Source organism: Palaemon carinicauda, chromosome 44, assembly GCF_036898095.1.
Source record: "Palaemon carinicauda isolate YSFRI2023 chromosome 44, ASM3689809v2, whole genome shotgun sequence".
Lineage (NCBI taxonomy): Eukaryota > Metazoa > Arthropoda > Malacostraca > Decapoda > Palaemonidae > Palaemon > Palaemon carinicauda.
Window position 1 is genome coordinate 48,288,292 of NC_090768.1, and position 25,909 is coordinate 48,314,200.

At 36.3% G+C, this 25,909-nt stretch overlaps 1 protein-coding gene and 1 long non-coding RNA gene across 2 annotated transcripts in view; one reads left to right on the forward strand and one right to left on the reverse strand.

Annotated features, from left to right (window-relative positions):
- The first annotated feature begins 3,348 nt into the window (after positions 1-3,348).
- On the forward strand, positions 3,349-3,780 carry LOC137634411 (uncharacterized). The gene has a single exon (XM_068366806.1). It carries the CDS (start codon positions 3,349-3,351, stop codon positions 3,778-3,780), a length of 432 nt encoding a protein of 143 aa, XP_068222907.1.
- A 5,033-nt stretch (positions 3,781-8,813) lies between these two features.
- Positions 8,814-25,909, reverse strand: part of LOC137634102 (uncharacterized) — a 48,526-nt gene continuing 31,430 nt past the window's right edge. Inside the window, exons 2-4 of the long non-coding RNA XR_011042449.1 lie at positions 13,750-13,904; positions 12,004-12,121; positions 8,814-9,065 (exon numbers count right to left, since the gene is read on the reverse strand). This is a non-coding gene — a long non-coding RNA (uncharacterized lncRNA). The remainder of the gene's footprint in view (positions 9,066-12,003; positions 12,122-13,749; positions 13,905-25,909) is intronic.

Here is a 25,909-nt window from a genome sequence, read left to right on the forward strand (position 1 = left end):
TTTATATCTGAAGATTCAGATAAGAGACTACAATCTTCTGCCGTAATAACGTGAAATAAGACTGTAAATTGCAGCCTTCATCCATAGAACATTTGTGACAAGTTAAAATTCTTTGGTACTTAATGGTATTGTTAATGTTTGTTTTAAATCTGTTTAAAAGAGTGGTGATTCTGTTTTATTACTGGATATTTGAAATAATTTTTTTTTCTATTAATTTGGAACTTTCTTTTTTTATTTCAGATCAGAGATAAACTACACTACTCTTAAGAACTACGGTCATGATTTGGCTACAAATGAGATTCTAGAATTTCTATTATGGTAATATACACTTATATTATTTGTTGTAACCACCGTATATTTTCCAAATAACAACTATATGATTAACACTATTATTTCTATAATTATCATAAGTATCCAATGATAATAACAAGACTGACATAAATTTTTCCTTACCTTCATTTTGCTTTTGATAAATTTCAGGCTATTTATTTATTTTGTATAAGGAATTGAAAAAAAGGGATTAATTTCACTGCATAATTACTGCAGTATATATAGTTGTCATTTAAGGTTTTCTTTGATATTCATGAAACATAATGATAGATTGCATTAGTCATTCCCATATTTTTTTCATCTAAGCATATTTAAAAGGTTTAAGAAATAGTATTGAGACGGATGTAGTTTTATTACGCTTAATTTTTTTTTTTCATGTTCCTAATTATGCTGTAGTGTGGCGCAGTGCTTGTTTCTGCAGTTAACGGTGAAGCAAGACTTCCTCATTAGTGCGTGAATATATGACTAATCTCCAGGTGACGTGTACAAACCTCGTCCATATTTGTAAGGTAACTGACAACCCTAAAGTTGGTATAACAATGATACCGATATCATAATTCAGCTAAAATTTATATAAAGAAAAAAAAAACTTAGTATTTGAAAAAAAATACCATGTGATAATGTGAACAATTTATTAGTTAAAGTAGAATTAAACACACAACTGTATGTATAGAGAATTTATTACAAATCATTTATTATGATGTCTGTCTTTCACTACAATAGTTTGTTCAAACTAATAACGTGCAACACCTCCAAAGTATTATTCTTTTATTTGCCAAAATGTCGCACCATTCTTTTGCTTCTTAATTTTTCTTATTTTCTTGGAGGTCCTGCTTGGGTATTTCCTGATTAGTGTTCCTGAAAAAGAGATTAAATTAACAATAAAAAATATTTACAGAGTATATGCATATATATATCTACCAGATCAGCGAGACTAGAGGGGAGGAGAAAAGAAGAAAAACTGGGAGGAGAACCATTCAGAGCACCGTGTAAAGGCAAGGAAAATGAGGACACTTCGAAAGGCGAGAATAATGATGACAACCTTGAGAGACCAGGAAAATGGGAACAACCTTGAAAGGCAAGGAAACTGGGAACAATTGGAGAAGGGGAGAAAAATGGGGACAACTTGGAAAGGAGAGGAAAATAAATGAGGAAAACTAGGAAAGGCAAGGAAAATGAGCACAGCCTTGAAAGGGGAGGAAATGGAAGACAGCACGGAAAGGTGAGGCAAATGAGGACAACATGGGAAGGAGAGGAAATGGAGGACAACTTGCAAAGGCAAGGAAGAGGAGGACAATCTGGAAAGGAGAGGAAAGGTGGACAGCTCGGGAGAAGGAGAGGAAAATAGGATATGGAAAAAAGTATAACATGGAAAGCGAGGTAAAAAAGGAGAATGAGCACAGCTTTGAAAGGAGCAGACAATGGAGCCAACTTGGGAAGTTGGGGATAATGAGGACTACATGGAAAAGGGGAAGAAGAGTAAAACTTGGAAAGGAGAGGAAAAGGAGGACCGGTTCGGAAGAAAAATAAAATGAGACAATTTGGAAGAGAGGAAAAATAGGACATGGTACAATAGGACACAAAGAGAGGTAAAAAGAGGAAAATGAGGACAACTCCAACAGGCGAGGAAAATGAGTAAAACTTGGAAAAGGAGGGCAACTTGGAAAAGCCAGGAAAAGGAGGGCAACTTGGAAAGGAGAGGAAAAATAGGACATGGTAAAAAAAATAGGACATGGTAAAAACAGTACAACATGGAAAGAGAGGTAAAACAAGGAAAATGAACGCAGCTCTGAAAGCAGAGGAAAAGGAGGACAACTTGCAGAGGAAAAGGAGGACAACTTGCAGAGGAAAAATGGGACATGGTAAAGAAGGACAACATGGGAAGCTAGGTAATGAGATGAAAATGAGCAGAGCTTCGAAAGGAGTGAAAAATGAGGACAAATTGGAAAGGAGAGGAAAATGAGGTCAACTTGGGAAGAAGACGAGAAGGAGGAATAACTTGGAGAGGCGAGGAAGATTGGCACAGCTTGGAGAGGCGAAGAAAAGGATGACAACTTGAAAAGGCGAGGAAAATGAAGACTACTTGAAAAGGCGAGGAAAATGAAGACTACTTGAAAAGGCGAGGAAAATGAAGACTACTTGAAAAGGCGAGGAAAATGAAGACTACTTGAAAAGGCGAGGAAAATGAAGACTACTTGAAAAGGCGAGGAAAACTTAAAAAGGCGAGGAAAAGGACGGCAACTTGGAAAGAAGAGGAATATGATGACAACCTGAAAAGGAGAGGAAAATGGGGACAACTTCGAAAGACAACCTGGAAAGGCGAGGAAAAGGAGGACAGGCTGGAAAGGAGAGGAAAATGAGGATGGCTTGGAAATGAGGACAAATTTGAAAGGCAAGGAAAATGAGGACAGCGTGGAGAGGTGAGGAAAATAGGGACAACTTTGAAAGGAGAGGAAAATGAGAAAAACTTGAAAATGAGGACAAATTTGAAAGGCGAGGAAAATGGGGACAGCTTGGAGAGGCGAGGAGAATGAGGACGGCTTAGAGAGGCGAGGAGAATGAGGACGGCTTGGAGAGGCGAGGAGAATGAGGACGGCTTGGAGAGGCGAGGAGAATGCGGACGGCTTGGAGAGGCGAGGAGAATGCGGACGGCTTGGAGAGGCGAGGAGAATGAGGACGGCTTGGAGAGGCGAGGAGAATGAGGATGGCTTGGAGAGGCGAGGAGAATGAGGACGGCTTGGAAAGGAGAGGAAAATGAAGACTGCTTGGAAAGAAGAGGAAAATGAGGACAAATTGTGAAGGAGAGGAAAATGAGGAGAATGAGGACGGCTTGGAGAGGCGAGGAGAATGAGGACGGCTTGGAGAGGTGAGGAGAATGAGGACGGCTTGGAAAGGAGAGGAAAATGAAGACTGCTTGGAAAGAAGAGGAAAATGAGGACAAATTGTGAAGGAGAGGAAAATGAGGACAAATTGAGGACTAATTGTAAAGGAGAGGAAAAAGCAGAAAATGCGGACATCATGGATACCAGAGGAAAATGCGGACAACCCATATGGACACCAGAGGAAAATGAGGACAGCTTGGAGAGGGGAGAAAATGAGGACAGCTTGGAGAGGGGAGAAAATGAGGACAGCTTGGAGAGGGGAGAAAATGAGGACAGCTTGGAGAGGGGAGAAAATGAGGACAGCTTGGAGAGGGGAGAAAATGAGGACAGCTTGGAGAGGGGAGAAAATGAGGACAGCTTGGAGAGGGGAGAAAATGAGGACAGCTTGGAGAGGGGAGAAAATGAGGACAGCTTGGAGAGGGGAGAAAATGAGGACAGCTTGGAGAGGGGAGAAAATGAGGAAAATGGGCTTGGAAATGAGAGGAAAATGGGCTTGGAAATGAGGAAAATGAGGACAGCTTGGAAAGGAGAGGAAAATGAGGACGGCTTGGAAAGGAGAGGAAAATGAGGACGGCTTGGAAAGGAGAGGAAAATGCAGAAAAGACGGACAACATGGATACCAGAGGAAAATGAGGACAACTTTGAAAGGAGAGGAAAATGAGCACAATTTTGAAAGGAGAGGAAAATGAGGACAGCTAGGAAGAAAAATAAAATGAGGACAACCTGGACAACTTTGAAAGGAGAGGTAAATGAGGACAACTTTGAAAGGAGAGGTAAATGAGGACAACTTTGAAAGGAGAGGTAAATGAGGACAACTTTGAAAGGAGAGGTAAATGAGGACAACTTTGAAAGGAGAGGTAAATGAGGACAACTTTGAAAGGAGAGGTAAATGAGGACAACTTTGAAAGGAAAGGAAAATGAGGACAGCTTGGAAAGAGGAAAACGAGGACAGCTTGGAAAGGAGAGGAAAATGAGGACAAATTTGAAAGGCGAGGAAAATGAGGACAGCTTGGAGAGGTGAGGAAAATGAGGACAGCTTGGAGAGGTGAGGAAAATGAGGACAGCTTGGAGAGGTGAGGAAAATGAGGACAGCTGGGAGAGGTGAGGAAAAGGACAACTTGGAAAGACTAGGAAAATGAGGACAGCTTGGAAAGAAGAGGAAAATGAGGACAGCTTGGAAAGGAGAGGAAAATGGGCTTGGAAATGAGAGGAAAAAGAGGACAGCTTGGAAAGAAGAGGAAAATGCAGACATGGCTACCAGAGGAAAACGATGACAGCTAAGAAGAAAAATAAAATGAAGAACACTTTGAAAGGAGAGGAAAATGAAGACAACTTTGAAAGGAGAGGGAAATGAAGACAACTTTGAAAGGAGAGGGAAATGAAGACAACTTTGAAAGGAGAGGGAAATGAAGACAACTTTGAAAGGAGAGGAAAATGAGGACGGCTTGGGAAGGAGAGGAAAATGAGGACAACTTCTTTGAGTAAAGGAAAATGAGGACAACTTGGAAAAAGGAAAAGGAGGACAGCTTGGAAAATTCAGAAATTGCGGACTACATGGATACCAGAGGAAAACACGGACAGCTTGGAAAGAAGAGGAAAATGAGGACAGCTTGAAAATGAGGACAAGATTGAAAGGCGAGGAAAATGACGACAACTTTGAAAGGAAAGGAGAGAAAAATGCAGAAAATGCAGACAACATGGCTACCAGAGGAAAACGAAATGCAGAAAAATGCAGACAACTTTTGAGAGGAGAGGAAAATGAGGACAACTTTTGAGAGGAGAGGAAAATGAGGACAACTTTTGAGAGGAGAGGAAAATGAGGACAACTTTTGAGAGGAGAGGAAAATGAGGACAACTTTTGAGAGGAGAGGAAAATGAAGACAACTTTTGAGAGGAGAGGAAAATGAAGACAACTTTTGAGAGGAGAGGAAAATGAAGACAACTTTTGAGAGGAGAGGAAAATGAAGACAACTTTTGAGAGGAGAGGAAAAGGCAGAAAACATGGCTACCAGAGGAAAACTAGGACAGCTAGGAAGAAAAATAAAATGAAGACAACTATGAAAGGAGAGGAAAATGAGGACAGCTTGGAAAGGAGAGGAAAATGAGGACAGCTTGGAAAGGAGTAAAAATGAGGACAGCTTGGAAAGGAGAGGAAAATAAGGACGACATGGATACCAGAGGAAAACGAGGACAGCTTGGAAAGGAGAGGAAATTGAGGACAACTTGAAAATGAGGGCAACTTTGAAAGGCGAGGAAAATGAGGGCAACTTTGAAAGGAGAGGAAACTGAGAACAACTGAGAACAACTTGAAAATGGGGACAACTTTGAAAGGCGAGGAAAATGAGGACAGCTGGGAAAGACTGGGAAAATGAGGATAGCTTGGAAAGGAGAGGAAAATGAAGAAAATGCGGACAACATGGATACTAGAGGAAAATTAGGACAACTTTGAAAGGAGAGGAAATGGACAGCTTGGAAAGAAGGGGAAAATGAGGACAGATTGAAAAGAAGAGGAAAATGAGGACAGATTGAAAAGAAGAGGAAAATGAGGACAGCTTGGAAAGGAGAGGAAAATGGGCTTGGAAATGAGAGGAAAAAAAGAGGACAGCTTGGAAAGAAGAGGAAAATACAGAAAATGCAGACATGGCTACCAGAGGAAAACTAGGACAGCTAGGAAGAAAAATAAAATGAAGACAACTTTGAAAGGAGAGGAAAATGAAGACAACTTTGAAAGGAGAGGAAAATGAAGACAACTTTGAAAGGAGAGGAAAATGAAGACAACTTTGAAAGGAGAGGAAAATGAAGACAACTTTGAAAGGAGAGGAAAATGAAGACAACTTTGAAAGGAGAGGAAAATGAAGACAACTTTGAAAGGAGAGGAAAATGAAGACAACTTTGAAAGGAGAGGAAAATGAAGACAACTTGGAAAGGCGAGGAAAATGAGAACAGCTTGGAAAGGAGAGGAAAATGAGGACGGCTTGGAAAGGAGAGGAAAATGAGGACGGCTTGGAAAGGAGAGGAAAATGAGGACGGCTTGGAAAGGAGAGGAAAATGATGACGGCTTGGAAAGGAGAGGAAAATGATGACGGCTTGGAAAGGAGAGGAAAATGATGACGGCTTGGAAAGGAGAGGAAAATGATGACGGCTTGGAAAGGAGAGGAAAATGAGGACGGCTTGGAAAGGAGAGGAAAATGCAGAAAAGACGGACAACATGGATACCAGAGGAAAATGAGGACAACTTTGAAAGGAGAGGAAAATGAGCACAATTTTGAAAGGAGAGGAAAATGAGGGCAGCTAGGAAGAAAAATAAAATGAGGCCAACCTGGACAACTTTGAAAGGAGAGGTAAATGAGGACAACTTTGAAAAGAAAGGAAAATGAGGACAGCTTGGAAAGGCGAAGAAAATGAGGACAGCTTGGAAAGGCGAAGAAAATGAGGACAAGCTGGAAAGGCGAAGAAAATGAGGACAAGCTGGAAAGGCGAAGAAAATGAGGACAAGCTGGAAAGGCGAAGAAAATGAGGACAAGCTGGAAAGGCGAAGAAAATGAGGACAAGCTGGAAAGGCGAAGAAAATGAGGACAAGCTGGAAAGGCGAAGAAAATGAGGACAAGCTGGAAAGGCGAAGAAAATGAGGACAAGCTGGAAAGGCGAAGAAAATGAGGACAAGCTGGAAAGGCGAAGAAAATGAGGACAAGCTGGAAAGGCGAAGAAAATGAGGACAAGCTGGAAAGGCGAAGAAAATGAGGACAAGCTGGAAAGGCGAAGAAAATGAGGACATCCTGTTAAGGCGAAGAAAATGAGGACATCCTGTTAAGGCGAAGAAAATGAGGACAAGCTGGAAAGGCGAAGAAAATGAGGACAAGCTGGAAAGGCGAAGGAAATGAGGACAAGCTGGAAAGGCGAAGGAAATGAGGACAAGCTGGAAAGGCGAAGGAAATGAGGACAAGCTGGAAAGGCGAAGGAAATGAGGACAAGCTGGAAAGGCGAAGGAAATGAGGACAAGCTGGAAAGGCGAAGGAACTGAGGACAAGCTGGAAAGGCGAAGGAAATGAGGACAAGCTGGAAAGGCGAAGGAACTGAGGACAAGCTGGAAAGGCGAAGGAACTGAGGACAAGCTGGAAAGGCGAAGGAAATGAGGACAAGCTGGAAAGGCGAAGGAACTGAGGACAAGCTGGAAAGGCGAAGGAAATGAGGACAAGCTGGAAAGGCGAAGGAACTGAGGACAAGCTGGAAAGGCGAAGGAAATGAGGACAAGCTGGAAAGGCGAAGGAACTGAGGACAAGCTGGAAAGGCGAAGGAAATGAGGACAAGCTGGAAAGGCGAAGGAACTGAGGACAAGCTGGAAAGGCGAAGGAAATGAGGACAAGCTGGAAAGGCGAAGGAACTGAGGACAAGCTGGAAAGGCGAAGGAAATGAGGACAAGCTGGAAAGGCGAAGGAACTGAGGACAAGCTGGAAAGGCGAAGGAAATGAGGACAAGCTGGAAAGGCGAAGGAAATGAGGACAAGCTGGAAAGGCGAAGGAAATGAGGACAAGCTGGAAAGGCGAAGGAAATGAGGACAAGCTGGAAAGGCGAAGGAAATGAGGACAAGCTGGAAAGGCGAAGGAAATGAGGACAAGCTGGAAAGGCGAAGGAAATGAGGACAAGCTGGAAAGGCGAAGGAAATGAGGACAAGCTGGAAAGGCGAAGGAAATGAGGACAAGCTGGAAAGGCGAAGGAAATGAGGACAAGCTGGAAAGGCGAAGAAATTGAGGACAATCTGGAAAGGCGAGGAAAATGAGAACAGCTTGGAAAAGTGAGGAAAATGAGGACAACCTGAAAAGGCGAGGAACAAGATTACAACGTGGAAGAGAGAGGAAAATGAGAACAGCCTGGAAAGGCGAGGAAAATGGGGGACAACTTGGAAAGGCGAAGAAAATGATGACAACCTGGAAAGGCGAGGAAAATGGGAAAAAATCTTAAGTCGAGGAATTGAAAACTGCTTGCCGAGGAGGAAATAAGAAAATCCTGAAATAAGAGGAAACTTGGAAATGAGAGGAAAATAAGTACAACTTGCAAAGGAGAGGAAGCATAGAACGTGAGTAGAAACGAGAGTAGAAATGAATACCTGACAATAAATAAATGGAGATGAAGACTGAGAAGCAGTGGTAATAAATTAAAATTGGTCAAGATGAAAGATTTATTCAAATAAAAGAAACAAAATTGAAGGAAAAATAAAAAACAAAATTGAAGGAAAAATAAAAACACAGTAAGGAGAGGTATAGAAACACTAACAAGAGAAATTGTTATGGAGTAAGGAATGAAAAAGAATATTCTGGAATTTTTTAAATCTCCAAACCCTCAAAATCGAAATTGGGTTGAATTAAAAGATTAAAGAAAAACAGCGGAAACATAAGTTAAATAGGTTTGACTAGCAAATACAGCTACTAGGTAAAGGAGTCTTGACAAAGATTAAAATGCCTTCAGTTCATTAAGAGGTGAGGATATCTATGATAAGGCAATGGATTGCATATAATATAGAAAATTATTTAGTAACAGTTATTAGATGATATTGTTAAGGAAAAACATGCCATAAATAGAATAAAGTATAGGAAAAGTATCTAGTAAACAAATGAATCGCCCCTTGCAAGGAAAGCGAATGATTAAATTTCTATTGAAGGGAATCGAGATGTTTTTAAAACACTAAAGTATATTCAAATTAAAATCTTATTTTGAAATGAATGAAAACAGCAACTCACCAGAATTCATCCAGAGACCAAATTGTTTTGCGAGATTGAAGTCTGTGCACTATACTCCTGTCCACTATACTCCAATAATTTCTTAGAAGTCTCAATTCATTTACTCCTCAGATGTTCTCTGTAAAATTAGTACTTATTTTAGTTTCCTCTTACTAATAATCTTGGATTGTATCTTATTATATAAATGTAACCTATACTAGCTAGAAATATCTAACAGTATGAGAAGAATAAAATAAATAAAGTTCAGTGATTGAGATATAGACATTGCTTCATTTATACCTAACTTTACATTGTCAAAATTCTCATTTCATTAACAGAAGCTGCCAAAGACACCCACCAACCTCTTTCATTCGATTCTAAATAAAATTTTTGAAGCAGCGAGGTTTTTAGGACAGTATGGTAAAATCAGTATGGTAAAGTTAACACAATAGTAGAGGAATTAATTGAGAATTACATGAATTGCCAACTTGTACTTAAACGAAAATAGAATAATATAATTCATCCTAATGAAAATGAGAACCATTTTAATCTTTCAAATCTAAAAGTTAATCATGTCATTAAAGCATATAATGTATCATCATCCATTTTTGTTTCAAAGGACTAATTACCTGGCACCACATTCTTTTCTAGACAGAGACAGGGCCAATGTATTTTACATGCAATCAAATTATACTTGCCAAAAATTACTCATAAGAAATAGACTTCTGTTTTAAAGTCTTGAATCCTCGTCCATTACGTAGCTGTTGGCGATACATCTAAATAATCATTGAAGTACTTTTCCTACTAATTATCAAAATGTCATAAAAAATATGATAAGCAAATTTCAATATAAACATGATGCATCTTGTGAATAATATATTTACAAATTTAATCTTGCGGAAAATATAAATAAGATTTGATCATTATGTACACCATAAAACACTGATTGGTGGCAGTCTATTTACTCTGGTAGTCGACAAGAAGTGGAGAGCGTTTCCCAATATACTCTTGCTTACTTTTACAACTGAATTTGTTCCAGCTGGAATGTAGAGCCCCCTTGCTGAACATACCTCTTACGACTTTGCTGTCAATGGAACTCCTACTCAAATGTGATGACTCTTAATCTAAACTTACAAAACTCCTTTACAAGACCAATAAATACAATTTATAAAATCAGAGATTTCCACTTAAGAACATATTAAACTGAGAGCAGTTTCTAATTAGACACTGAAAATATAAGGAAACAGAAATAGAAGGATCAAAATTATCCCCTTTAGTACCACCTAGATTCTAGAGGATAAACTGCAAGAAAAACAAAGACAAGCCACCTGGCCATAAATTATTGAAAGAAGAGTAAATAGAGAGAAACATAACTGTTGGTACGTTGGAGTATGGATGTTAAGAGCCATTTGTGCACGGACAGGTTTAATTCGCCTGATGAAATTGCAGAAAATGAGGACATCCTGTTAAGGCGAAGAAAATGAGGACAACCTGGAAAGGCGAAGAAAATGAGGACAACCTGGAAAGGCGAAGAAAATGAGGACAACCTGGAAAGGCGAAGAAAATGAGGACAACCTGGAAAGGCGAAGAAAATGAGGACAACCTGGAAAGGCGAAGAAAATGAGGACAACCTGGAAAGGCGAAGAAAATGAGGACAACCTGGAAAGGCGAAGAAAATGAGGACAACCTGGAAAGGCGAAGAAAATGAGGACAACCTGGAAAGGCGAAGAAAATGAGGACAACCTGGAAAGGCGAAGAAAATGAGGACAACCTGGAAAGGCGAAGAAAATGAGGACAACCTGGAAAGGCGAAGAAAATGAGGACAACCTGGAAAGGCGAAGAAAATGAGGACAACCTGGAAAGGCGAAGAAAATGAGGACAACCTGGAAAGGCGAAGAAAATGAGGACAACCTGGAAAGGCAAAGAAAATGAGGACAACCTGGAAAGGCAAAGAAAATGAGGACAACCTGGAAAGGCAAATAAAATAAGGACAACCTGGAAAGGCAAAGGAAATGAGGACAACTTGAAAAGGCAAAGGAAATGAGGACAACTTGAAAAGGCGAGGAAAATGAGAACAGCTTGGAAAAGTGAGGAAAATGAGGACAACCTGAAAAGGTGAGGTAAAAGATTACAACTTGGAGAGAGGAAAATGAGGACAGCCTAGAAAATGAGAACACCTGGAAAGGCAAGGATAAGTAGGACAGCTCTAAAAGGCGAGGAAAATGGGGGACAACTTGGAAAGATGAAGAAAAGTAGGACAGCTTGAAAAGGCGAAGAAAATGATGACAACCTGGAAAGGCGAGGAAAATGGGAAAAACACTGAGAAGTCAAGGAATTGAAAACTGCTTGCCGAGGAGGAAATAAGAAAATCCTGAAATAAGAGGAAACTTGGAAATGAGAGGAAAATAAGTACAACTTGCAAAGGAAAGGAAGCATAGAACGTGAGTAAAATTGAGAGTAGAAATGAATACGTGACAATAAATAAATGGAGATGAAGACCGAGAAGCAATGACAATAAAGAAAAATTGGTCAAGATGAAAAAGATTTATTAAAATGAAAGAAACAAAATTGAAGGAAAAATATAAAGAAACAGTAAGGAGAGAGATAGAAACACTAAACAAGAGAAATTGTTATGGAGTAAGGAATGAAAAAGAATATTCTGGAATTTGTTAAATCTCCGGCCTTCAAAATCGAAATTAGGTTGAATTAAAAGACAGCGGAAACAGAAGTTAAATAGGTTTGACTAGTAAATACAGCTACTAGGTAAAGGAGTCTTGACAAAGATTAAGATGCCTTCAGTTCATTAAGAGATGAGGATGTCTACGATAAGGCAATGGATTGCATATAATAAATAATGGAAAAATTATTTATTAACTGTTATGAGATGATATTGTTAAGGAAAAACATCCCATAAATAGAATAAAGGATAGGAAAAGTATCTAGTAAACAAATGAATCGCCCCTTGCAAGGAAAGCGAATGATTAAATTTCTATTGAAGGGAATCGAGATGTTTTTAAAACACTAAAGTATATTCAAATTAAAATCTTATTTTGAAATGAATGAAAACAGCAACTCACCAGAATTCATCCAGAGACCAAATTGTTTTGCGAGATTGAAGTCTGTGCACTATACTCCTGTCCACTATACTCCAATAATTTCTTAGAAGTCTCAATTCATTTACTCCTCAGATGTTCTCTGTAAAATTAGGACTTACTTTATGTCTCCACTTACTAATAATCTTCGATTGTATCTTATTTTACTCCAGTAATTCTAAATACAGTTATAAATGTAACCTATACTAGCTAGAAATATCTAACAGTATGAGAATATAAAATAATAAAGTTCAGTGATTGAGATAGACCTGGCTGCATTTTATACCTAACTTTACATTGTCAAAATTCTCATTTCATTAACAGAAGCTGCTAAAGACACCCACCAACCTCTTTCAATCATTTCCAAGTACAATTTTAGAAGCAGTGAGGTTTTTAGGACAGTATGGTAGAGAGGAATTAATTGAAAATTACATGAATTGCCAACTTGTACTTGAACGAAAGTAGAATAATCATAATTTATCCAAATGAAAATGAGAACCATTTTAATCTTGCAAATCTAAAAGTTAATCATCATATTAAAGTATATAATGTATCATGCATTTTTTTGTTCAAAGGACTAATTACCTGGCACCACATTCTTTTCTAGACAGTGACAGGGCCAATGTACTTTTACATGCTATCAAATTATGCTTGCCAAAAATTACTCATAAGAAATAGACTTCTATTTTAAAGTCTTTAAATCCTCGTCTGGGTTTCTTGTCCGTTACGTAGCTGTTGGCGATGCATCCAAGTACTCTTCCTACTAATGATCAAAATGTCATAAAAAGATGAGACACCAATTACGATATAGATATGGCACATCTTGTGAATAATGTTAAATTTACAAATATATTTTTGCTTGAAATATCATTATGTACACCAAAAACACTAATTGGGGACGGTCTATTTGCTCTAGTAGTCGACGAGCAGTGGAGAGCGTTCTACCAATATTTGATCCAGCTGGAATGTAAAACCCCTTGTTGGACATACCTCATATGACTTTGTCGTCAAAACTCCAACTCAGTGTGTTAATCTAAACTAACTAAACTCTTTTAACAAAACCATTAAATAAAATTTATAGAATTATAGAGATTCACAAAAGAATCTGCTCTCGAGAACAAAAACAGAGAGCAGTTTCTAATTAGGCACTGAAAATATAAGGTCACCAAAACAGAAATAGAAGGATTGCAACTATCCCCTTTAGTACCACCTAGATTCTAGAAGATAACCTGTAAGAAAAACAAAGACAAACCATGCAGCCTAGGCTTTAAGTACTGAAAGAATGAATACAGGGTGTCTCAAAAAAATGTACTCACTCTAGAATTATGACATGTTTCGCGACGTTTGCGAATCCCTTGGTGCGCGTTATCAGCGTTGTCTGGACAATAATGGTCATCAATTTGAACTTTCGCAAACATGATTCTTCAAACACATTTGTCTCATGTATTCGATGCTATTTAATTTCGCTCTATGTCCATAAATAAAGGTTTTCTCATAATTCTAAGAGTGAGTACATTTTTTTTGAGACACCCTGTATATAGAGAGAAACATGTATTTATAACTGCTGGTACGTTGGAGTATGGCTGTTAAGAGCCATTTGTGCATGGACAGGTTTAATTCACCTGAGAAATTGGAAAATGTAGTTAAAGGATTACAATTTAATACACAGGAATATTAAAAAACCAATTGCGTTATCAACATAACATTGATAAATTCATCACAGCCACTAACCTTGTTCGAAATGTTGTCTCCTGGATTTACTAAGGTGCATTATCTTTGCCTTTTACCATTTATAAGACTCATGTTTGTGCACATACCACTGCTACTCAAGACTAGCATTGTGTATAGATCAGTAGAACCAATATGACGATTTCACACTTCAATACCTGGGATAAACCATATAATGAAAAAGTGTGCACAAATAAAATTACAGAGGTATATAAAAAGCTATAAATGTTAATGGACCCATAAGGTGGCTTAAAAGGTTTGTTTTTATCATTCTAAAATTTATCCGATATAAAAGTAACTTAAAAATATTCATAAATTAACACATTAAAATTTAGGCTACTGAATAAAGACCCGACAAAAAATACCTTCATTATTGAATTTAAAACATCCAGCTTTTAGTTAAAGCTTAGAGTAATTGAAATAATTTTGGTCATTTACGTGTATTCCTTCAAATATAGCACGCTTGGATTGGGTCATGATTGTTATTCATTCAGGATTAGATCATGGTTGCCATTCATCAATTATCCAATCACCAAATGAGTGTGACCAATTCGAAGACGTGATCAAATAGAAATTAACAGTAATAATAATGTCAGCTTTCATTTATCCCAACTTTATCGTTAAATAACAATTTTTGTTCTGAAGTTCTTCCGAAAGGGTAAAGATCCCTAAATCTACGAAGAGGAGGCCGAAACTTACAGACGCCAATAAGTGTTCTATGAATAAAGTTTTCTAAACAAACTCTTAGCGTTTTCGTTGAATTCCTGGAATAGGATCTAAGACTTCTAACAAAGCCATCTTCTGCAGACCACATGAATAAAGTAAGATTATTCTATTATTTTCGAGTAATCCAAGATTTAATAGTTTGCAAATAGGATAACAATCTTCCCCTAGGGCTGCCTAGGTTAAAGCGACCCAGGATGGATTTGATCCACCAGGATATCTTTTGATAATGGCCTCGGGTATCGAATATAACCAAGAAATAGATTGTGACTGGACTTCAATAGAAAACAGAAATTCTAGAAGGAAAAGGGAACAAGAGAAACGTGATAGTTCGGAGGGAAATTGAATACCATGTTGGAAGTAGAGTAGGTCGAGTGGACAAAATAAAAAGGCTGACAACTACGAAGGATGCAAAATTAACAGCAAAAAGTAGCGAATCGGATAGACTAAGATAACTACAAGGTAAGGCAAGAATCATGCAATTTTTAGATATAGAAGGAAAAGCAGTGGGTCTACTTAGGATCCAAATTAAGATGGAGAGATATTAAGGCTTCCTGTGTTTGCACAGAGAAACGTGACAGACATGAAACTAAAAAAAATCTATTGGCAGTTTTTAATGAAAAACATTAGGACCAATCTATGTAGAAATAGAAGATGAGGAAATTAAGGAATATATGGAAGATCAGGATATTGAGGTGAGCAAAATAAAAAGTATGCGGAAAGTAAGAGAGAGGATGGAGTTTAAAGCTAAATGTGTAAAAATTACATTCGAGGGGAATGAGTTGTCAAAAGAAAAAAAAAATTAAAAATAATATTGGAAATTAGGCCGTTTATACCAAAGGTCATTTAAGAGTTTTAAATATCAGAGATTAGGTCACCATGAACACGAATGCAAATAAAAAAAAAATTATGTGTAATAAACTATGCGGAGAAACCATAAGGTCAAAGAGTGCAGTAAAGAACTAGACAAGGACCAATTTTAGTGCACAAACTGCTCGGGGAAGCATGTCGCTAGTCATAGGGGTTGTGAAGTAGCCAAAGAAGCATAACGAATGCAGATCGTAAAAACAGGAAAATATACCTTATGTCCAAGCTAAAGACAAATATAATCAGTGCAAGAGAAATTAATAGATAATGAAAATGTGACCAGTTAAGTAATAAAGCGGCAGGAAGAGGGGCGAAGGATAACATGTTAAGTTCAAAGCTTAGTACTAAAACAAGAGACGAAACTTTTCAAAGAGAAATTATGCCGAAATTTAGATAAGGGATAAAATGAAAATAATATAGAAGCTGTCAAACTTTAGGGAAGGAAATTGAACATGAAGTTCTAAAGCCGAAAAAAATGTACTCAAAAGATATTATAAGCAGATTTACCTATCTTGTACAAAGACTTCTGGCCAACAAGGAAAATTCTGATAGTTATTCAAGACTAATGGATGAAAATATTAAAAAGGAAATGCTAGTAACGTTTGTTGTAACTGTTGACGATGGGGAATTAGAAAATCTTGGGCAGGATTTAAGCGTAAGGGAAAAACCTTTACCATGTAATAATAATAGACAATGTCAAAATAATCTATAATTCAATGAAATAATAATCTGTTTACTGTAGAGTGAAAACTTGTTATACAGTGTCAAACCACACGTTTGCTGTTTACGTGAAACGGTTTAGAAAGGAGATCAACAGGTAAGGTTTATAAACTATAAAGTTCTAAGGTCAAACTCAAGAGAGATAATTTAGATATAATGAGTGCGTATAACCATAGTGACAGGCTGACCAAAGAAGTATTTGCTTATTACATAAAGAAAAATGGGAGAAATTTTATAGTTGTAGGGGATTTTAATGCTCATCCCTCCTGGTGAGAGAACCTAATATTGCCGAAAATAAAATCAACAACAGTGGAAAAAGGAAAGAAGTATTTAATGAAAATAACAATTTAGCGCTAATTACGCCACAGGGAATACCTACAAGACCCATTCCTATTACAGGGAAATTTTCAGCAATAGATTATTTTACTTCATCCACTAATACCAAATTATTTTCATATAAAAAAGCTAGCCAACAGGGGTAGTGATCACACACCAATTCTATAAGTGAATTGGAAACGGAACAAACTGGGTTATGGTAAAGAAAAGTGGTCGGTGTTGGAAGATGTTAACAGGCAAAAGTGGAATAATGATATCAACATGATAGAAATGGCAAAGACATTGGAACTGGATGGTGAAATAAAAGATTTCAGAAATAGAATAATCTAATCTTGTGAAAAGAGCATCAGGCAAACAAGTGAGAAGGTAAGTGTGAAATATAACAAGCCTTGGTGGAACGAGAAATGCAGTAAGGCAGAGGCAGAGGCCGCGAGCGAGAAAGTTGTTCACCAAATACCCAACCACTTGTAATAAAATAGACTTCCGTAAAAAGAAGCAGAAAAAAGAAGCAGTTGTGAAGAATAGTAACAAAGTTACAAAAAGAGTTTCTTGGAATAAATTAACAGGTAAAGTGAATATGAATACACATCAGAAAGAACTTTGGAATACCATTAATAGAATTTTTTTTTTTATCTTTTATTATAAAAATACAATTACATCTTAGCAATTTACATTATATTCGTAATTATTCTTTACACAAAATACTGATATGAACTACATTGTTTTACATTGCTATAAAAATGCTCAATACAAAGTAAATCAATTAATAAATATATATGCAATTTTATTGTACAGACGTTCTTAACTTATAATCATATTAAATATTTAAGTAATTATCATAAATGTACTCTTTTGTAAATATCTTATTTAATTCTTTTTTAAAAGTATTCCTTATTAAATTTTTTGTTTTTAACATTCTATTTCTTATGAATATAAGTAAATTTGGGTCATCCGTTAACAGTCCTATAGATCGCCCATACCACACTCCTGCTAAAAAATCCGATATTAAAACCATTGCAGTATTTTCATCCTTATTTGACACAGTTTCAAAGTCTAATTTCAAAATCTTAAGCAAACTCTTTGTCTTGATCTTACAACAATTTTTCAAAAGTGTCTTAAACCAGTATATTATTTGCTTTAGTGATGGACAGAAATAAATAAAATGCATATTATTTTCTACAGCACCACAAAATAGACATTTATTTTCATTTGTTAAATTCATGATGTACAACCTATCATTTGTATTTAGTATTTCATGTGTATACCTATAAAGTATTTCCCTGCTGTTCCTATCAATATACTTGTTGTTTACATGTTTCCAAATCAAAGTCCAATTGAAAAGGGGATACAGTAGCTCTATCTTGGGTTTGTAATCTTCACAATTCATAAGCAACCAATAAGTTTCTTTATTTGACACATTTGGATAATTCTTTAAGCGATAGACTTTTCTATGGATATCAATCATCATGCTATAATATACAGGGATAAAAATTGTGCAATCTTTATATTCAATTTTGGTTTCAATTAGAAAAGTTGCCCGAATTTTACAGAAAAAATACAGCATTTCATAACCAAAACATCTATTTATACAATTTTTCAGAAATGTATGGAACATTATGGCTTTTGATTTGCACAAAATATTAAATATTCCAACTCCCCCTTTTAATTTATCTAAAAACATAGTTTTTCTTGTAATTGGTTCATAACTGCTATTCCACATATATTTATACAAACATCTCTGAATTCTTTGAGCACATGTATTTGGTATTGGATAAACATGTGATATATACCATGTTTTTGATAAAATCTTACAATTAATTACAATAGACTTTTGAAATATTGTCAGTCTCCTATTCTGAAAAATACCAACCATCTTGGTAATCTTATCTTCCAAAGAAGACCAGTTCAACTCAACACTTTTCTGATAATTATTAGTATGGTAAACTCCTAATACTTTACATGAATCCTGAAGTAACTGGTAGCCATTAATTGGCCATACCGTTCGGTTTTTCCAACATCCTATACCTAAAATTGAAGTCTTGCTTTTATTCAAAATGGCACCAGACGCTTTTTCATATTCGTTGATTACATTTATACATTCTAAAAGACCCTCGTCACGAGTTACAATAATAACAGAATCATCAGCATAACCAAAAACAGACACATTCAGTTGATTTGGTAATTTTAAGGAAGATTCTGAAAGCTGTCTTTTTATCATTCTGTAGAAAGGTTCTTGATACACAATAAATAACATCATGGATAATGGACATCCCTGCCTCACAGATTTTTTAATCAAAAATGGATTAGAGAGGTTGCCGTTTATGCTTACAACACTTTCAGCATCTTCATATAACATTTGTATCAACTGGATAAAACTACTGTCAAAACCAAATTTCTCTAATAGTGCAAATAAGAGTTCGTGATCTACACGATCAAAAGCTTTCGACCAGTCTAAGTTTATCAAAGCTGCCTGCTTGTTATTTTCATTTGTGTAAACCATAATATCCCTCATTAAGACGTTTAAATTGATTATTGACCTATTTTCAAGACAGCTGAACTGTTCAGAGGATATAATTAAATTTAATACATTTTTAAATCTGTTAGTTATTATTTTAGCTATGACTTTAAAATCTACATTTAGCATTGTTATTGGTCTCCAATTAATAATATGATCTAAGTCTCCTCCTTTCGGCGTGAGAGTAATGATTCCTTTATTTAGTTTTACAGCGGTCTTTTTCTTGAACACAAATTTCATTAGGCTTACAAAATCTTGCTTGATATCTTTCCAAAATGTCTTATAAAATTCTACGGGGAGACCGTCTATTCCTGGACTTTTCCCATTTTTCATCCCACGAATGGCTGCAAATACTTCAGACTCTGTCACATCTGCTGTTAATATATCATTTTCACTTTTGTCTATAACATTATTGATTAAATTGAGAAACATCTGTTGACTATGTTTATTACATTTTTCTTTTTTAAAGAGGTTTTCAAAATAGTCTCTTACATGCAAAATAATTGCATCGGGATTAACAATTTCGCTACCATCTTCTCTCCTAATCTTATTCAGAAAGGTTTTACTATTTTTTTCCTTCCCTAGTAGATAGGCTGACACTTGTTCTCCTTTTAATTTATCATCAACTTTGGCTCTTATTTTTATCCCTTCACATATTTCCTCTTGAATACTATTTATTCTTAATTTTAATGAATTCACTAATGACATTTTCTCAGCATTCAAGGGCGATTTCCTAATTTCCTCTTTTAACTGATAATTCAGTAAATTAAGTATTCCGTATCTCTCCCGATTAATTTGCTTTGAACAACTTACAAAAAAGGATTTCAGTTGTTCTTTTGCAAAGTCCCACCAACATTTAATATTTTCAAATTTGCCTTTCTTATTTCTAATCTCAGACCAAGCCATCATGAAATTTTCTTTAACTAAATCGTTATTCAAAATATTACAATTGAGTTTCCAATACCCTTTACCTAATGACATAACATTCTCCAATTTTATTGTTAGTTTGATTATGGAATGGTCAGACCAGCTCACAGGTATATTTCGAATATCACTTACGTTATTTTGCAAATCTCTTACATAAAATCTATCTAACCTTGAGCCATAGTTTTCCCTAATATATGTATACTCTACATGATGGTTTAGGAGAAACCAAGCGTCTTTCAATTTCAAATTATTTTTAAGGCACACAAGAGATTTAGATAAAAGGCAACTATCTGAATTTGAACAATCCCTCATACTAGTAATGGAGTTCCAATCTCCACCCAAAATAATGTTACTTATATTATTTCGCAAGAAATACATAATATCTTTACAAAAGAGCTGTTCTCTTTCTTTCTTTTTGCTACTTCCAGCTGGGGCATAGACATTCAGTAGCTGAATGTGAACATTTGAACAGACACAATTAACACTCAATAAATGACCATTTATATCATTTTCTGCATTCAGGACATCCACATTTGATGATTTTCGTATAAAGATAGCAAGTCCCCCTTTATGATATTGTGTATAATTTATCAATATCTTACAAAATTTTTCTATGTACTCTAGTTTCCCTTCAGTTTTTATATTGTGTTCTTGAATAAAAATTATATCTAGTTTGTATAAAAACATTAAACTTATCAATTTGATTTGCTTATTTATACAATTAAGTCCATTGGCATTAACTGTCGCTATATTTAATGTGGATGAAATGAATTTAATAGAAATTAAAGATAAATTCTTTTATATACTAAAATTAATATGGTTTATGCTTCTTTGGACATTTTTCTGTTTCGTTATCTGATGTTGAACTCCTATGATCGACATCCATGCTCTGGGTCTGGTCCTTTTTTAAAGTTATCTTCAGCTTATTGGCTCCATCTGGTTCCGTATACCAGTTTCCTGTTCCTTTGTCGGTGATGCCATGATGCTCCTCCTGGGGAATAGATTCTCTGGGCCGCACGCTCGTGTCTTCATGGTGGCTAAGTTTGTTTCCACTAACCATATCTTCATTTTCCGTCAATTCGTCACTTTCCATCGATACCTGGTGAACTTCCGCCTGGATTGTTGCAGTTTTCATTTCACTGGTTCCTATTTCCTGTGATAATCCATGTTCCTGGGGTTCGTCAATTATTTCCTGGTCAATTTCAGCCAAGCAGTTTCCATCATCTTCATTTTCTGATCCTCTCTCGAGAGGGTCTTCCCTTAAGTAATCAAGACTTTCATCTGTTTCGACATTCTCTTCTCCCAGAACTGCCTCAGACTGAATACTAGTTTCTCTATCCAAAGTGTCGTCTTTGCCAGATACCGTTGCCGTAGTCTCACTGTTCTTTGTTTTTGTTTTCACTGAATTCCTCTTCTGGTCAGAAACCATGTCAGGGAAATCTTCCTCGTTAAACCTGGGTCTCGTACTTTCTAATGGACAATCTTTCACCTCATGCCCAACCTCTTTGCACCTAAAACATGTTCGTTGCTGTCCATTATACAACACAGTTAGTGTGTACCCCATTACTGTAATAGATGAGGGAACGTTTTCTTTTAATCTCATTTTCGCTGTCCGTACTCCTGATAAGTAACCTTTTAATGGCCCTTCAACATACCTGTTACGTCGTATTCCTTCTACTTTTCCATACTTTGATAATACTGAATTTAACACTTCATCTTCAAGTTCAAATGTAGCATTCCTTATAGACACATATGTAACAGAGGAACTTAAATTTACAATTTTTACCTGTCCACATTTCGCAGAGCTTATTTCTTTGTCTTCGAACTGTTTCATAATGTCAGGAAACACTTCCGGTGTCACTTTAACGATAACTCTATTCCTATTCATCATTTGCACGCCTATTATAGTACTAGGATTCAATTTCATGCAGGAAAATAACATATCGCTCACAATTTCCATAGATGGGTAAGCAGAAAACTGCAACCCAAAAGAGTCCTTTCTCTTGAATGCCGTTGAACGATACATCATTTTGTCGAAATTAGTAACAAAATTTCTCAAAAGATGGCACCACCGTCGCTCAAAAACGCGTAGAGGTTCCCCCCTAGGGATGGCTAGGGGGTACCTTAAACACTAGCACGCCTATGTGAAACCTTGCACTATATTTTGTCTATGAGAGATAATTCTCTCACTGTCTATATATACCACAAATCACTGCATGTTCATAAACCTCTCACCTCATTTCCATTCAGTTAACAACTCAGATTCCAAAGAAAATCGGCGAAAACTTGAGGTGTATCTCCGACAACACTTTGTTTACTTCGCTCTTCTTCTTCTTCTTTCGAATGTCATATTAATAGAATTAAGGGATTTCCAGTTAGAGGTCACCATTCATTAACTAATGGGGGAAAAAAATCCGATAGAAAAGGCAGAATCGGTAGCAGAAGCCTTTGGGAAAAATTTGTGTCAGTTGTCTCAAGAGTCAGAGAGGGAAATAATTGAATGAAAAAAAAAGAATTTAAATTATTCTCAATGGCTGAGCTAGAAGAGGGTATCAAAAAGTTGCCAAATGAAAGTGCAACAAGGTTAGACAGAATTAACAACCAATTTATCAAGAATGTCAAAGGGGGAAACGCTATCAAGTATTAGGTTTTATTAATAAAAGCTGGAGGGTTATAAGTTATCCTAAGATGTGGAAACTGAGAATGATTTGTCCAGTACTAACACCTGGAAAACCCGAGGAACTACCTGAATCCTACAGACTAATCGTATTGTTACTTGCTTTGGCAAACTAATGGAAATAATGGTTCATAAACGCTTATAATGGGTATTGGAAAACAACGAACAACTAGGAAGAAACCAGAGAGAATTCAGAAAAAAACGGAGTACAACAGATCAGTTAGTTAGGCTGAGCACGAGGTAAGAGTTTCATTAATAAATCGTAAGGTAACAGTACTTATTTTCTTTGATTTGCAGAGTGCCTACGATACAATAAACCACATAGCTTTGATGTATAAACTCGCACGAATGGCCACATGGAGACTGTTACCGTGGCATGAATGTTTTCTGGAAGATAGGGACTATGTGGTATATGTAGAAAATAATTTTTTTCGCTAGAAAAAATAAGTCAGGGGTTCCCTAAGGCTTAGTCCTAAGTCCTACATTATTCAACAGCATGATGAGTGACATACCAAACGTAGAACCAGTGAAAAGTTCGGAATTTACAGACGATACTTGCTTTTATGTAACGGCAGATACATTTAAGATAGCTTGCCTGAAAATTCAGGATGCGATTGAAAGGTTTTACAAATGGACCCAGAAATGGGGACTAAGAATTATTACAGGTAAGACGTAGGTAATGTATTCTGAGAACAAGAAAATGGATATCTTACCCAAAATAAAAATTGACATCAATAAAACTGAATGGGTACATAAATACAAATATCTAGGATTGGTATGGAACAGTCCAGGCCTCACTTGGACATCACATCAACCCGGTAAGACCATTATGCTACCAGAGACTGAATTTACTGAAGGCGGTTTCCTCAACACCCGTGGAGAAGATGGGAAAACTTATATTTTATATTTTAAGCAAAATTGAATATGGAATTGGTATATTCGTCAGCAGCTAGAAGTAACATAAAAAATGGAAAAAATACAAAATCTCGTTTTACGAATAGCACTTTGAGCACATCAACCATTGTGTCACAAAGTTGAAAGTAAGTCTTATATTTTAAGCATAATTGGATATGGAATCGAAGTATATTCGTCAGCAGCTAGAAGAAACAGAAAAATTGGGAAAAAAAAATTTCGCTTTACGAATAGCACTTTGAGCACATCACCCAATGTGTCACAAAGTTGAAAATACATCTTATACTTTAAGCATAATTGAATGTGGAATTGAAGTATATTCGTCAGCAGCTAGAAGTATCATAGAAAGTTGAAAAAACTACAAAATCTCGCTTTAGGAATAGCACTGAGCTAAAATCAAATCACCCATTCTATCAAGTTGAAAGTAAAGCGACACCAGCAAGAAATAAAAATAAAATACAAAATGTTTTACTATGTAAAATTAAAACAGTTAAGTATGAATCTCCCCACTAGTCAGGAAGTTCTAAACGATAAAAAACTAGACGGTAAAGGATGGATCTCTGGTTACTTTAAAAAACCTTTTAAACTATGTCAAATGCTAGTGACATCATGGTTGGGTGGAAAGTGAAGTTAGGGATGCAACAGGAAGAAAGGCCATTCCCTGTTGGAGCCCCTTGGTAAGTATCTTGGTATTAACTCAAAGGATGACATTGAACAGGAGGAACCTAACACTACATTTATTCAAGAGTTCTGTAGAATGAAGGATGAAAACTTTCTTGACCAATTAGACATATATACGGATGGGTCCAAAAACGAAATCAATAGTGAGGAATGGTCTTGTGCAATAGCCTATGTTATTCCTAGCCTTGACTTTATTATAGTTTTAGATTAAACCTAGCAACGTCTAATCTGGCTCCTGAATTATTGTCTATATCCGAAGCTCTGAAATAGACAGGGGGCAATTACATGTGCAAAGAGTCTAATATTCACAGATTCATTGTCCGCTATTTTGATAAATAAAAAGTATACAAAAAGACACTAATCGAAATGAATATCAATTATCATTTTGTAAAACTACAGTGGATTCTAAGCCACAAGGGAATTCTTGGGAACGAATTGGTAGACGCAACCACTAAAATAATATCTAAAAGAATACCTGAACAAACTAGAACTAGAAACAAATGTTATCATAAGACACATGAGTGACAAACAGACTATCTGAACTTAGAACAAATAGTAAATTTGGTGAAAGGGCTTTTAGCTACTGTACGCCTAGACATTATAATAAACTGCCAGCTGAAATGAAGGTCCTAAAGGGAGCAATTTAATTTTAGAAGAAACTAAAGACATTACTTTTCACAAGATCATATTATTTGGAGGATGCTATAATCAAAGAGTTGTATAAGTTAGAATGAAAATGTTTCGTTAGATGATTGATATGGACCCGCCCGAGAAGTAGTTCACTCGACTTCAGTGGAGGGTTGGATTTAAACCCAAAACAAGTAAACAAGTAAACAGGGACTAAATCGCTGTACTAACAATCACCATTTGTCGATGACGGAGAAGAAAATAAGAGAAAAAAAGAGACATCTGGCAAATGGAATGGGATATTATTAAATCAAGCAAGTAGCTCGGTACGTTTAAGCCTATTATAGAAGATTGGGAGGCAGCTTACTTTAGAAATAGAAAAATAGAAACCTTAATGGGAAATTTTGAGAATTGGATATGTTTGAATAAATGTATATTTATGTAAATTCAAGATCACACGTACAAATAGCAAATACAATGTAGTGGAGAACATTCCACACGTAATGATAAATTGTAAAATATAATCTGCAAAGAAAGGATCTAAAAGTAAAATTAATGGTTCAAATTGAAATGCATTTTTAATAATATATTTACATATACACACGCAAACGCAGCCGTCCAAGGCTGTAGTTACAATCAAGTACGCAGCAGCCACAAGGGGAGGGCACTATTTAGGCAAACCTCTCTATTCACCATCGCCCATTTCCAGCATGAACACTTTTAGATGGGTCGAGATGAAACATTTCTTATTCCAACCGATTCTTCATTTAGAGAAGTTTCACAGAAATAATAATTTTGTTCCAAGGAAAACAATTGAAATATACTAAGATTTCTACATTCGAGTAAATTACTAGTGTAATCGCCGTGAAAAAAAAAAAAACTTTAGGTCAGAGAAAACTACATTCTAAAGGGGGAAAATGTCATTCCAGGCAATGGAAATAAAATTATAACCCCAGTCTTTACTGCAGCATACCCCAAAGCAATCCAAGTGAAAAAAAAATTAATGTCAAAGGATTCAGTATTGAAATATAGAAGCAAAGTTGTCAAAGTTGTTGTTCATACTTAGATATCTCCCACCATCTCGAACTCTCCTCCATTCCCTCACCTACCCTCCAACCCCCCCCCCCCCTTATCTCTCTGTCTGAGAAGTAGCTTCTGGTGAAACTTATTTTGTATAA